The sequence below is a fragment of the Schistocerca americana genome, chromosome 1 (genome assembly GCF_021461395.2).
Source record: "Schistocerca americana isolate TAMUIC-IGC-003095 chromosome 1, iqSchAmer2.1, whole genome shotgun sequence".
Classification (NCBI taxonomy): Eukaryota; Metazoa; Arthropoda; class Insecta; order Orthoptera; family Acrididae; genus Schistocerca; species Schistocerca americana.
Window position 1 is genome coordinate 1,016,342,088 of NC_060119.1, and position 13,538 is coordinate 1,016,355,625.

General features: G+C 44.7%; 1 protein-coding gene and 1 pseudogene across 1 annotated transcript in view; both read left to right on the plus strand.

Moving 5' to 3' along the window:
- LOC124596014 (probable E3 ubiquitin-protein ligase HECTD2) overlaps positions 1-13,538 on the plus strand; it is a 381,240-nt gene that overhangs the window by 309,058 nt on the left and 58,644 nt on the right. The window contains exon 10 of the mRNA XM_047134973.1: positions 3,326-3,513. Coding sequence (XP_046990929.1) covers positions 3,326-3,513 — 188 coding nt within the window. The remainder of the gene's footprint in view (positions 1-3,325; positions 3,514-13,538) is intronic.
- Positions 10,677-10,794, plus strand: LOC124554219 (annotated as a pseudogene).

Below are 13,538 nucleotides of genomic sequence, written 5' to 3' on the forward strand. Positions count from 1 at the left end.
ACATGGAAGAAGCCTGGAGATACTGACAGGTTTCAGGTAGATTATATAATGGTAAGACAGAGATTCAGAAACCAGGTCTTAAATTGTAAGACTTTAGAGGATCAAGTAGGTAAAAAGACGAGGGCTAATAGAAATCCTTGGGTAACAGAAGAGATATTGAATTTAATTGATGAAAGGAAAAAATATATAAATGCAGTAAATGAAGCAGGCAAAAAAGAATACAAACATCTCAGAAATGAGATCGACAGGAAGTGCAAAATGGCTAAGCAGAGATGGCTAGAGGAAAAATGTAAGGATGTAGAGGCTTATCTCACTAGGGGTAAGACAGATACTGCCTACAGGAAAATTAAAGAGACCTTTGGAGAAAAGGGAACCACTTGCATGAATATCAAGAGCTCAGATGGACACCCAGTTCTAAGCAAAGAAGGAAAAGCAGAAAGGTGGAAGGAGTATATAGAGGGTCTATACAAGGGCGATGTTCTTAAAGACAATATTATAGAAATGGAAGAGAACGTAAATGAAGATGAAATGGGAGATATGATACTGCGTGAAGAGTTTGACAGAGCACTGAAAGACCGAAGTCGAAACAAGGCCCCGGGAGTAGACAACATTCCATTAGAACTACTGACAGCCTTGGCAGAGCCAGGCCTAACAAAACTCTACCATCTAGTGAGTAAGATGTATGAGACAGGCGAAATACCCTCAGACTTCAAGAAGAATATAATAATTCCAATCCCAAAGAAAGCAGGTGTTGACAGATGTGAAAATTACCGAACTATCAGTATAATAAGGCATTGCTTCAAAATACTAACACAATTTCTTTACAGACAAATAGAAAAACTGGTAGAAGCCGACCTCGGGGAAAATCAGTTTGGATTCCGTAGAAATGTTGGAACACGTGAGGCAATACTGACCCTATGACTTATATTAGAAAATAGATTAAGGAATGGCTAACCTACGTTTCTAGCATTTGTAGACTTAGAGAAAGCTTTTGACAATGTTGACTGGAATACTCTCTTTCAAATTCTGAAGGTGGCAGGGGTAAAATACAGGGAGCGAAAGGCTATTTACAATTTGTACAGAAACCAGATGGCAGTTATAAGAGTCGAGGGACATGAAAGGGAAGCAGTGGTTGGGAAGGGAGTGAGACGGGGTTGTAGCCTCTCCCCGATGTTATACAATCTGTATATTGAGCACCCAGTAAAGGAAACAAAAGAAAAATTTGGCGTAGGAATTAAAATCCGCCGACCGCGGTGGTCTAGTGGTTCTAGGCGCTCAGTCAGGAATCGCGCGACTGCTACGGTCGCAGGTTCGAATCCTGTCTCGGGCACTGATGTGTGTGATGTCCTTAGGTTAGTTAGGTTTAAGTAGTTCTAAGTTCTAGGGGACTGATGACCACAGATGTTAAGTCCCATAGTGCTCAGAGCCATTTGAACCAGCCAATTAAAATCCATGGAGAAGACCGCAAAGGACCTAGAAGAGCAGCTCAACGGAATGGACATGGTCTTAAAAGGAGGATATAAGATGAACATCAACAAAAGCAAAACGAGGATAATGGAATGTAGTCGAATTAAGTCGGGAGATGCTGAGGATATTAGAGTAGGAAATGAGACACTTAAAGTAGTAAAGGAGTTTTGCTCTTTGGGGAGCAAAATAACTGATGATGGTCGACGTAGAGAGGATATAAAATGTAGACTGGCAATGGCAAGGAAAGCGTTTCTGAAGAAGAGAAATTTGTTAACATCGAGTATAGATTTAAGTGTTAGGAAGTCGTTTCTGAAAGTATTTGTATGGAGTGTAGCCATGTATGGAAGTGAAACATGGATGACAAATAGTTTAGACAAGAAGAGAATAGAAGTTTTGGAAATGTGGTGCTACAGAAGAATGCTGAAGATTAGATAGGTAAATCGCATAGCTAATGAGGAAGTATTGAATAGAATTGGAGAGAAGATAAATTTGTGGCACAACTTGACTAGAAGAAAGGATCGGTTGGTAGGGCGTATTATGAGGCATCAAGGGATCACCAATTTAGTATTGGAGGGCAGCGTGGAGGGTAAAAATCGCAGAGGGAGACCAAGAGATGGATGTATGTTGCAGTAGGTACTGGGAGACGAAGTCGTTTGCACAGGATAGAGTAGCATGGAGAGCTGCATGAAACCAGTCTCTGGACTGAAGACCACAACAACAACAACCTTCAGCTGCTAATAGGCGTTGATATATATCAACGGGGACAGGTGAAAATGTGTGCCCCGATCGGGACTCGAACCCGGGACCTCCCCCTTACATGGCAGACACTCTATCCATCTGAGCCACCGAGGGCACCGAGGATAGTGCGACTGCAGGGACTATCTGCGCACGCCTCCCACGAGACCCACATTCTCACCTTGTATGACCTTCTTCTTCTGTGTGGATGCACACATATTCCCCGAACTCTTACGGGACTTGGTAAGATTGGCTTCCACGAGTAGTGAGTGTGTTGGGGTGGGACACTACGAATGTAGCGTGTGGACATACAAGGTGAGAATGTGGGTCTCGCTGGAGGCGTGCGCGAGATACTGTAGTCCCTGCAGTCGCGCTATCCTCCGTGCCCTCGGTGGCTCAAATGGCTAGAGCGTCTGACATGCAAGCAGGAGATCCTGGGTTCGAGTCCCGGTCTGGGCACACATTTTCACCTGTCCCCTTTGATATATATCCCCGCTGATATATATCAACGCCCGTTAGCAGCTGAAGGTATTAATATAATTCTAACTTCGTTCTAGACAGCTGTAGGTCATCGATGGTGTCTGTTCTTTCTGACACGTGCGAAAGAACAGACACCACATCCATATCAGCATACAGAAATGTGTGGTTTGTGTGGAGCTGATCGACCGTTTGGCACCCGCGCACAGCCATTCTGCTAATCGGACTGCCGTAAGCACTTTGGAACTCGCGAGCGATTCCTTCCGCAGTACTCGACAGTTCCTATCTATCAGTACTTGGTCTGCCTGGTCTTGGTTTAGCTGCTGTTGTTCGCTCGCGTTTGCACTTCACAGTCACAACAGCAACAGTCGACCTGGGCAGCTTTATACGAGCTGAAACCACTGTGATGGATTTGTTACTCAGGTGATACGCAGTGACTGCTCCATGTCCGAAGTCACTGAGCTCTGCTGATACTGCTTCTCTACTGACAGCGCACAATACTGCTCGCCTCCTTTTGTACTGGCGGGTCCGGCTCTCAGTGACATCTAGTGGTTAGCTCTTCGTTACGTAGGGGAGTTCGGATACTTTAGATCGGATAGTGTATTTCAACCATACGCTGTCTGACATGTGGTGGCTCGGCCCGCAGATGCGGCCAACAACTCGAGTTCGCCGCCGCTGCTCGACTACACGGACTTCTACAACTCGGCGCTGGACCACGTCGACCTGATGCAGGACTACTTCAACTGGCAGAGTCCCCAGCGGCCGGGACAGTTCTCCTACTGCCAGTACCCGTTCATCCTCAGCATCGTCGCCAAGAGGATCATACTTACCAAGGTAAGCAGCCAACGGAGGAGACTGCAATGCTTACGTGTTTCTCGTTAAATTGTAATAGTCTTTCTTACTTATTATTCTTTATGAAAACAGCCCTGTAGAGCTTAGTGGATATCTACACTCATGCTCATAAATTAAGGATAATTGCAGAATGTGGTACCACACAACGTGGCATTACACAAAACTGCCGCTAATAGCATAGACAAATAGGGAACACACACGACACAGATCTGTATGTCCACGGTATTGGTGATAAGTTGACAAAACCGTCCCAAAAAACATGTGCTACAAAACGCCACTGTTTCCTGCGCGTGTACCCCGACATCAATATGGGATATGATCACCATGGACTCGTGCACAGATCTCACAACGGGTTGGCATACTCTGGATCAGGTGGTCGAGCAGCTGCTGGTGTATAGCCTCCCATTCTTGCACCAGTGCCTGTCGGAGCCCCTAAAGTGTCCTAGGGGTTTGAAGACGTGCAGCGATACGTCGACCGAGAGTATCCCAGACGTGCTCGATGGGGTTTAGGTCTGGAGAACAGGCAGGTCACTCCACTCGCCTGATATCTTCTGTTTCAAGGTACTCCTCCACGATGGCAGCTCGGTGGGTCCGTGCGTTATCATCCATCAGGAGGGAGGTGGGACCCACTGCATCCCTGAAAAGGCGGACATACTGGTGCAAAATGACGACCCGATACACTTGACCTGTTACAGTTCCTCTGTCAAAGACATGCAGGTGTACACGTGCACCAATCCTAATCCCACCCCATACCATCAAACCACGACCTCCATTCAGGTCCCTTTCAAGGACATTAAAGGGTTGGTATGTGGTTTCTGGTTCACGCCAGATGAAAACCCGGCGAGAATCACTGCTCAGACTATACCTGGACTCTTCCGTGAACTTAACCTGGGACTACTGTCCCAATGATCACGTACTGTGTACTTGACACCAGGTTTCACGGGCTCTCCCCTGACCAGGAGTCAGTGGACTGCACCTTGCAGGTATCTGGGCGAATAAAGCATATCTGTTCAGTCGTCTGTAGACTGTGTGTCTGGAGACAACTGTTCCATTGGCTGCAGTAAGGTCCCGAGCAAGACTATCTGCAGTACTCCGTGGCCGTCTGCGGGCACTGATGGTGAGATATCGGTCTTCTTGTGGTGTTGTACACTGTGGGCGTCCCGTGCTGTAGTGCTGGACACGTTTCCTGTCTGCTGGATCGTTGCCATAATCGTAAGATCACACTTTGTGACACACGGAGGGCCCGTGCTACGACCTGTTGTGTTTGACAAGCCTCCAGTCGCCCTAGTATTCTACCCTCATAACGTCATCAATATGTGTTCTTTGAGCCATTTTCAACACACAGTCGCCATTAGCACGTCTGAAAACGTCTGCACACTTACTCGGTGCACCGTACTCTGACATGTACCAACACACCTCTGCGTATGTGGACTGCTGCTAGCGCCACCGTGCGACGACCGCGGGTCAGATGCACTGTGTAGTCACAACCCGAGGTGATTTGAACCCGCAAACCGCCCACCAGAGCGTTGTTTCACCATGTATCAGCATTATCCTTAATTTATAAGCATGAGTGTACATGTAGGTTATGGGAGGGATATTCAGTAATCAAAGATACATACTGAGGTAGAAATGAAACAGTTTGCAGGAGGAATTTTGCACTTTTTTTGACATTAGGTTAGCATCACTGGAATGAGAGGAGAGCAGCTGACGGATAAAAATTCTTTCTTTTGTAACCTCAATATTGTGTTTAGCAATGGCGTGTTCGCTTGAAGCTCCCACAACAATTGAACAACGTTCAGTGATCCATTTTTTTTTTTTTTTTTTTTTTTGCTTCCTGAAGGTAAAAAAAAAAACAGCTAAAATCTTTTCTCGAATGACTTTACAGTATGGTGAAAGTTGTATGAACCGCAGAAATTTTAATAAGTGAGTGAACGCTCAAAACCGTTCGAACCTCAGTGACTAACGAGCAACTTCCCGGTCAGTTAGTCCAAGAGTCAACTCCTTCCCTCGAAACTCGCACTGGCGACTTTATTCGCAAAGACTACCGTATTAAGTCGAACATATACCAAAATTTGCAGTGAGTGTTGGCACAGTTCTTAACGTTAACAGTAACAAGCTCAAGTACAGCAAACCAAGTGCAAGGTGAGTCTCTAAAAAGTTACCGCAACAACACAAGGAAACAAGGCTCAGAGTGTGCACAGACTTAAAGACCGTTATGAAACGGAAGGCGATCCTTTCTAAACAAGATTTTAACGTAAGATGGAACTCGGATTCATCTTAACCAGCGCCCAAAAGACTAAGCATGGAATGAAATCAGACTAGCTCATCTGTCCGAAAGAAATTCAAAATGCAAGCATCAGCAGGAAAATTTATGTTGATCGTCTTTTGGGATGCCCAAGGTGACGCCTTTTGTGATTATAATAACAGTGCCTACTACTCAGACGCACTGATGAACAAAGTAAAGCCAGCAGTGGGAGAAAAACGTCGAGGATCTCAAAGAAAAGGTGTGATATTGCTATACGACAGTGGTCGCCATCGCACCAAGAAACCACTGAAAAAATGGGTTGGCAAACACTGTCTCATCCTCACTACAGCTCATATTTACTCCCTCGGATTTTCAGTTTTTGGTCCATTCAGGGAGGCGTTACGTGGAAAAAGGTTCAGCAACAATGAGGAGGTCAAAGAATGTATGGGAAAGTGACTCAAACGACAAGACAAAGACTTCTTTGCATCAGCTACAAAAGAGTGAAGTTCGTGGTTGGGACAAGTGTATTTATATACGTGGGCATTGTGTAGGGGAGCAGCAAAAGTCTCATTTTGTAAAAACACAGTTTTTCCGTCAATTTGTCTTTTTAGCTATTGAATGCCCTTCGCATATTGAATATCGTTGTTTATCTGCTGAAATACACCAGTTCAGAGACAACTGTGACTTGCATCGGACATGCCAGCAACTCGGAATTTGCCGTGTGAGTTTCGATATGCCCATCGTGAAACCTGCATGTAGGAATATATGCACACACTATTAAAATCAACTCGTCACCGCAGAGCAATGAAACAATGTTATACGCGCAACATTCTGATGTGGCTTCAAAAAGCAAACTAGACGTTATTATGACACACCAAGTAACTTAAATGCTACACTACACTTCTAAGTGACACAGTTACATTACATTATTTTTCGGTGTGGCCACCAACTCTCTGTAAAGAACGTTCTACCAATCTTTCAGTTCCTCGACGGTAGACGTCCGTCACGGAACCATTCGAGAACCGGTGGGTGAAAGTCCTCATCATCGGAAAATCTCTTTCGAACCCCAGATGCTGTTTTAGTTTGCGCGAAGACATGGAAATCGCATGGTGCAAGAAATGGTCATCGCGGTCGGCATCACGCTCGTTTGTGCGGCGTTCGTCAAATTGTTGGCAACCGTTTCACTACTGCTGAACGCGACACTGCATTTGGTCTGCATAGCCGTTTTACTCACAAGATTCGTACTTTCCCATGTACTTCAATTTTGGAGTACGTTCCCAGTTGCCGTTCCATTTCGAGCGCACACTGCAAAGCAACACAAGGAAACAAGGCTCAGAGTGTGTACAGACTTAAAGACCGTTATGAAAGGGAAGGCGATCCTTTCTAAACAAGATTTTAACGTAAGATGGAACTCGGATTCATCTTAACCAGCGCCCAAAGACTATGCATGGAATGAAATCAGACTAGCTCATCTGTCCGAAAGAAATTCAAAATGCAAGCATCAGCAGGAAAATTTATGTTGATCGTCTTCTGGGATGCCCAAGGTGACGCCTTTTGTGATTATAATAACAGTGCCTACTACTCAGACGCACTGATGAACAAAGTAAAGCCGCAGTGGGAGAAAAACGTCGAGGATCTCAAAGAAAAGGTGTGATATTGCTATACGACAGTGGTCGCCATCGCACCAAGAAACCACTGAAAAAATGGGTTGGCAAACACTGTCTCATCCTCACTACAGCTCATATTTACTCCCTCGGATTTTCAGTTTTTGGTCCATTCAGGGAGGCGTTACGTGGAAAAAGGTTCAGCAACAATGAGGAGGTCAAAGAATGTATGGGAAAGTGACTCAAACGACAAGACAAAGACTTCTTTGCATCAGCTACAAAAGAGAGAAGTTCGTGGTTGGGATAAGTGTATTTATATACGTGGGCATTGTGTAGGGAGCAGTAAAAGTCTCATTTTGTAAAAACACAGTTTTTCCGTCAATTTGTCTTTTTAGCTATTGAATGCCCTTCGCATATTGAATATCGTTGTTTATCTGCTGAAATACACCAGTTCAGAGACAACTGTGACTTGCATCGGACATGCCAGCAACTCGGAATTTGCCGTGTGAGTTTCGATATGCCCATCGTGAAACCTGCATGTAGGAATATATACACACACTATTAAAATCAACTCGTCACCGCAGAGCAATGAAACAATGTTATACGCGCTACATTCTGATGTGACTTCAAAAAGCAAACTAGACGTTATTATGAGACACCAAGTAACTTAAATGCTACACTACACTTCTAAGTGACACAGTTACATTACATTATTTTTCGGTGTGGCCACCAACTCTCTGTAAAGAACGATCTACCAATCTTTCAGTTCCTCGACGGTAGACGTCCGTCACGGAACCATTCGAGAACCGCTGGGTGAAAGTCCTCATCATCGGAAAATCTCTTTCGAACCCCAGATGCTGTTTTAGTTTGCGCGAAGACATGGAAATCGCATGGTGCAAGAAATGGTCATCGCGGTCGGCATCACGCACGTTTGTGCGGCGTTCGTCAAATTGTTGGCAACCGTTTCACTACTGCTGAACGCGACACTGCATTCGGTCTGCATAGCCGTTTTACTCACAAGATTCGTACTGTCCCATGTACTTCAATTTTGGAGTACATTCCCAGTTGCCGTTCCATTTCGAGCGCACACTGCAAAGCATCTGTCTTTGTGTCTGCAGGAAATCGGGAACATGTACTCTCTTCTGATAATGCCCCACTCTTGAGGAACGGTCTTAAAGTGGGACGACATGTGTAACCTACTTTCCGAAGTCCCTAAGAAGTATTTCGTGAGGCCATTATGCCTCCGAAAAGGTTTCTACACACGTCACAGCGTCAAATCTAGCACAGTTAGAATGTTTTCCTGTGGGACATAGTTATATTCCTGATGGCCTTTATCAAAGCCCAAAATACCACGATGGTGTGCTGATCGCAGAATTCCCAAAGTTGTTCAGTAGTTGGTAAAACTGATGAAAAGGGTGATTTGGCATTAAGCGGCATCTCTCGTACTAAGGTGCCGACTTGGATATTCCTTACAAGTGCGAGTGAGCACTGTCTTGCGGAAATCCAGCTCTAATACTGTTTTCAAACAAAAGCATCATTTTAAGTGTACAACTTCTCTAACATTGTGAGGTACGTTTCTAGCAACTTTATGAAGGATGAGAGAGACCAGCCGCTATTCAACAACCGACCTAGAAAGTTGATTCTAAAGCAAATACTGACGAAAAATCCAAACAAGTAGGCCTAATGGGCTTAAGACAGTAAATAGATCAAAGTCGCATATACAATCGATCAGTGGTCATTCCGTCAGCGAAACGGAAAGAGTGTAAGAGAAGAACGAAATATAAAATTCGGTCTTCCAGACGTCACTGTTGGTGATCGTTATCATCACACGAACGCCGAAATTGAGAAAAGTGATTCTCTTGGAGGAAAGGCATCTGGATCTGATGAGATGCATGTACAGCTCTTTTTCAGAGTACGGGAAAGAACGTAATTCCCTTCACGCAGCACTTCACCGTACGTCTCTGGAGCGACGAATGATTCCAAACGATTGGGACTGGGTGGTCAGCGCGGCTGGCTGCCAGGGGGAGACTTAAACCTCTCGGAAGAGAGCTGCTTTGGAGCGCCACACTGCAACGCAGAGTTAACTACCGCGCAAAGTGCAAAATCGTAAATGATACATTATTGAGCTATCGTACAAGCTATAAAAAATCGGATAGGTTGAGACGCAGTGGTACAATTGTAAAAAAATATATTTCATTCACGAAAGACTGACGCCACATCTTCGTGTCATGCCGTTCTGGAGTTCCTGTCCTCCAATGCTATCCAATCAGAGGCCAGGAAAGGCAGACTATACTTACAAGGAAAAGCTCTAGACAGTCAGTGCCGGCCGCGGTGGTCTAGCGGTTTTAGGCGCTCAGTCCGCAACCGCGCGACTGCTACAGTCGCTGTTTCGAATCCTGCCTCGGGCATGGAGCTGTGTGATGTCCTTAGGTTAGTTAGGTTTAAGTAGTTCTAAGTTCTAGGGGACTGATGACCACAGATGTTAATTCCCATAGTGCTCAGAGCCATTTGAACCATTTAGACAGTCAGTGGGAAACTAAGTTGTCTCTATTTATGTGATCAACCACACACCCAGTGCATCACCAAGATAATTGTATGTGTCGTCCACTTTAGCTTAACCCATCTTGTATAACGTCATATTTTAGATGCATTGCATTATTTGGCTGGAATAATTGTCTCCCAATAAATTAACGTTTGACTGAGATCATTCAGATCAGACCACAGGGCCAATAATCAATAAATATTACACACTTGTTTTGTTTAAATAATAAGTCTGTGAGATGAGATGCTGTAGGCAATCGGAAAATGGAGCCCTACACTGTTCGACAGAATGAAACAGTATCAGCCTGCCCGAAGCCCCATTCCATTCCATGGAGATCACCCGTAGCTTGAGACCACTTTCACAACCAGTTTGAACAGTGCACTGTTACTAACTGTGATGAAATGCCTCATGTTGTTTTTGATGCACTCGTACCTTACCACTGGCATGTACCAACATCTGCCGTGACTTCTCCGTGCTGCGAAGTTCAGCGTTGGTGTTTCTGTATCTGCAGTTAATTGTTGTATCCAGTGACACACAGTGAGTAGAGGTATATATGTGGGGTGAAATCTTCTGCTCCAAAATAAGGCCACAAGATGTCGTGCACGGAGCGTCACGTAGTGGTTAGTGTCGCTGGCTGCCATGTTGCGCGTCAATAGTTCATATCCAATCACCGGCAATTTTTTGTTATTTAGTATTCATCATTTCTGGAAGGTTCTCGGAATAGCATATGTTTTAATGTTTGTATACTCTGGAATGCAACGGCCTTGCCGCAGTGGATACACCGGTTCCTGTCAGATCACCGAAGTTAAGCGCTGTCGGGCGTGGCCGGCAGTTGGATGGGTGACCATCCGGGCCGCCATGCGCTGTTGCCATTTTTCGGGGTGCACTCAGCCTCGTGATGCCAATTGAGGAGCTACTCGACCAAATAGTAGCGGCTCCGGTCGAAGAAAACCATCATAACGACCGGGAGAGTGATGTGCTGACCACATGCCCCTTCTATCCTTATCGTCATCTGAGGATGACCCGGCGGTCGGATGGTCCCGATGGGCCAGTTGTGCCCTGAAGACGGACTGCTATACTCTGGAATATTGGATATTGCTGTAAATAGCGCACTATTCATCCAGGTTTTCATTACTAACACGGCGAACCCGCCATAGGTCGCTCTCTGATACGAGAGAAACTTGGCAGAGTGAAAGACGGATGAAAATAAATGGCAATTTATTGTGACTTAGATGCCAACGCTAAACAGTTTCCGTAAAAATGAATCTAACCTCTTCGATCTTCCCTCTCGTATTTTACGTGAATTTGACGTCGAGTCAGACAAAATAAAACACATCGGTATGTGGCGAGAGGAAATAATGCTGGTACAAACTCTAACTAGAAACGTAAAACATACGAGGCCTGTCTAAAAAATATCCGACCTTTGGCCAGAAAAAACATTTCGAAAACATGACGGGGTTGGGACCCTAATCCCTTTCAAAGTAGGCCCCTTGTGCTTGCAGACACTTAGCCCATCGATCCTTCCACTTCTTGAAACACTTCTGAAAGTATTCTTTAGGAGTGATGTTCAGCTCCGTCGTCGTGTTCCGCATTATCTCTTCTCAACTCTCAAAACGGGTTCCTTTCAGTCATCATCATCATCATTTAAGACTGATTATGCCTTTCAGCGTTCAGTCTGGAGCATAGTCCCCCTTATAAAATTCCTCCATGATCCCCTATTCAGTGCTAACATTGGTGCCTCTTCTGATGTTAAGCCTATTACTTCAAAATCATTCTTAACCGAATCCAGGTACCTTCTCCTTGGTCTGCCCCGACTCCTCCTACCCTCTACTGCTGAACTCATGAGTCTCTTGGGTATCCTTGCTTCTCCCATGCGTGTAACATGACCCCACCATCTAAGCCTGTTCGCCCTGACTGCTACATCTATAGAGTTCATTCCCAGTTTTTCTTTGATTTCCTCATTGTGGACACCCTCCTACCATTGTTCCCATCTACTAGTACCTGCAATAATCCTAGCTACTTTCATATCCGTAACCTCAACCTTATTGATAAGGTAACCTGAATCCACCCAGCTTTCGCTCCCACACAACAAAGTTGATCGAAAGATTGAACGGTGCGCAGATAACTTAGTCTTGGTACTAAGTTCCTTCTTGCAGGAGAGAGTAGATCGTAGCTGAGCACTCACTGCATTAGCTTTGCTACACCTCGCTTCCAGTTCTTTCACTATGTTGCCATCCTGTGAGAATATGCATCCTAAGTACTTGAAACCGTCCACCTGTTCTAACTTTGTTCCTCCCATTTGGCACTCAATCCGTTTATATCTCTTTCCCATTGACATTACTTTCGTTTTGGAGATGCTAATCTTCATACCATAGTCCTTACATTTCTGATCTAGCTCTGAAATATTACTTTGCAAACTTTCAATCGAATCTGCCATCACAACTAAGTCATCCGCATATGCAAGACTGCTTATTTTGTGTTCACAAAGGAGAAGTTTGTGGCACAACTTGACCAGAAGAAGGGATCGGTTGGTAGGACATGTTCTGAGGCATCAAGGGATCACCAATTTAGTATTGGAGGGCAGCGTGGAGGGTAAAAATCGTAGAGGGAGACCAAGAGATCAATACACTAAGCAGATTCAGAAGGATGTAGGTTGCAGTAGGTACTGGGAGATGAAAAAGCTTGCACAGGATAGAGTAGCATGGAGAGCTGCATCAAACCAGTCTCAGGACTGAAGACCACAACAACAACAACAACATATCTTAATCCCACCAAGCCAGTCTATTGTTTACAACATATGAGCCATAAATAATATGAACGACAGTGGAGACAGGTTGCAGCCTTGTCTTAACCCTGAAACTACTCTGAACCATGAACTCAATTTACCGTCAACTCTAACTGCTGCCTGACTATCCATGTAAAGACCTTTAATTGCTTGCAAAAAGTTTGCCTCCTATTCCATAATCTCGTAGAACAGACAATAACTTCCTCCTACGAACCCGGTCATATGCCTTTTCTAGATCTATAAAGCATAGATACAATTCCCTGTTCCACTCGTAACACTTCTCCATTATTTGCCGTAAGCTAAAGATCTGGTCCTGACAACCTCTAACAGGCCTAAACCCACACTGATTTTCATATAATTGGTCCTCAACTAATACTCGCACTTTCCTTTCAGCAATACCTGAGAAGATTTTACCCACAACGCTGATTAAAGAGATACCTCTGTAGTTGTTACAATCTTTTCTGTTTCCGTGTTTAAAGATTGGTGTGATTACTGCTTTTGTCCAGTCTGATGGAACCTGTCCCGACTCCCAGGCCATTTCAGTTATCCTGTGTAGCCATTTAAGACCTGACGTTCCACTGTATTTGATGAGTTCCGACTTAATTTCATCCACCCCAGCTGCTTTATTGCAATGCAATCTATTGACCATTTTCTCCACTTCCTCAAATGTGATCCTATTTCCTATCCCATTGTACATTGAAATCTGAAACATTACTGATCGTATTTTCACCTACATTGAGCAACTCTTCAAAATATTCCCTCCATCTGCCCAAGGAATCCACAGGATTCACCAGCAGTTTTCCTGATCTGTAAAAATACTTGTCATTTCCT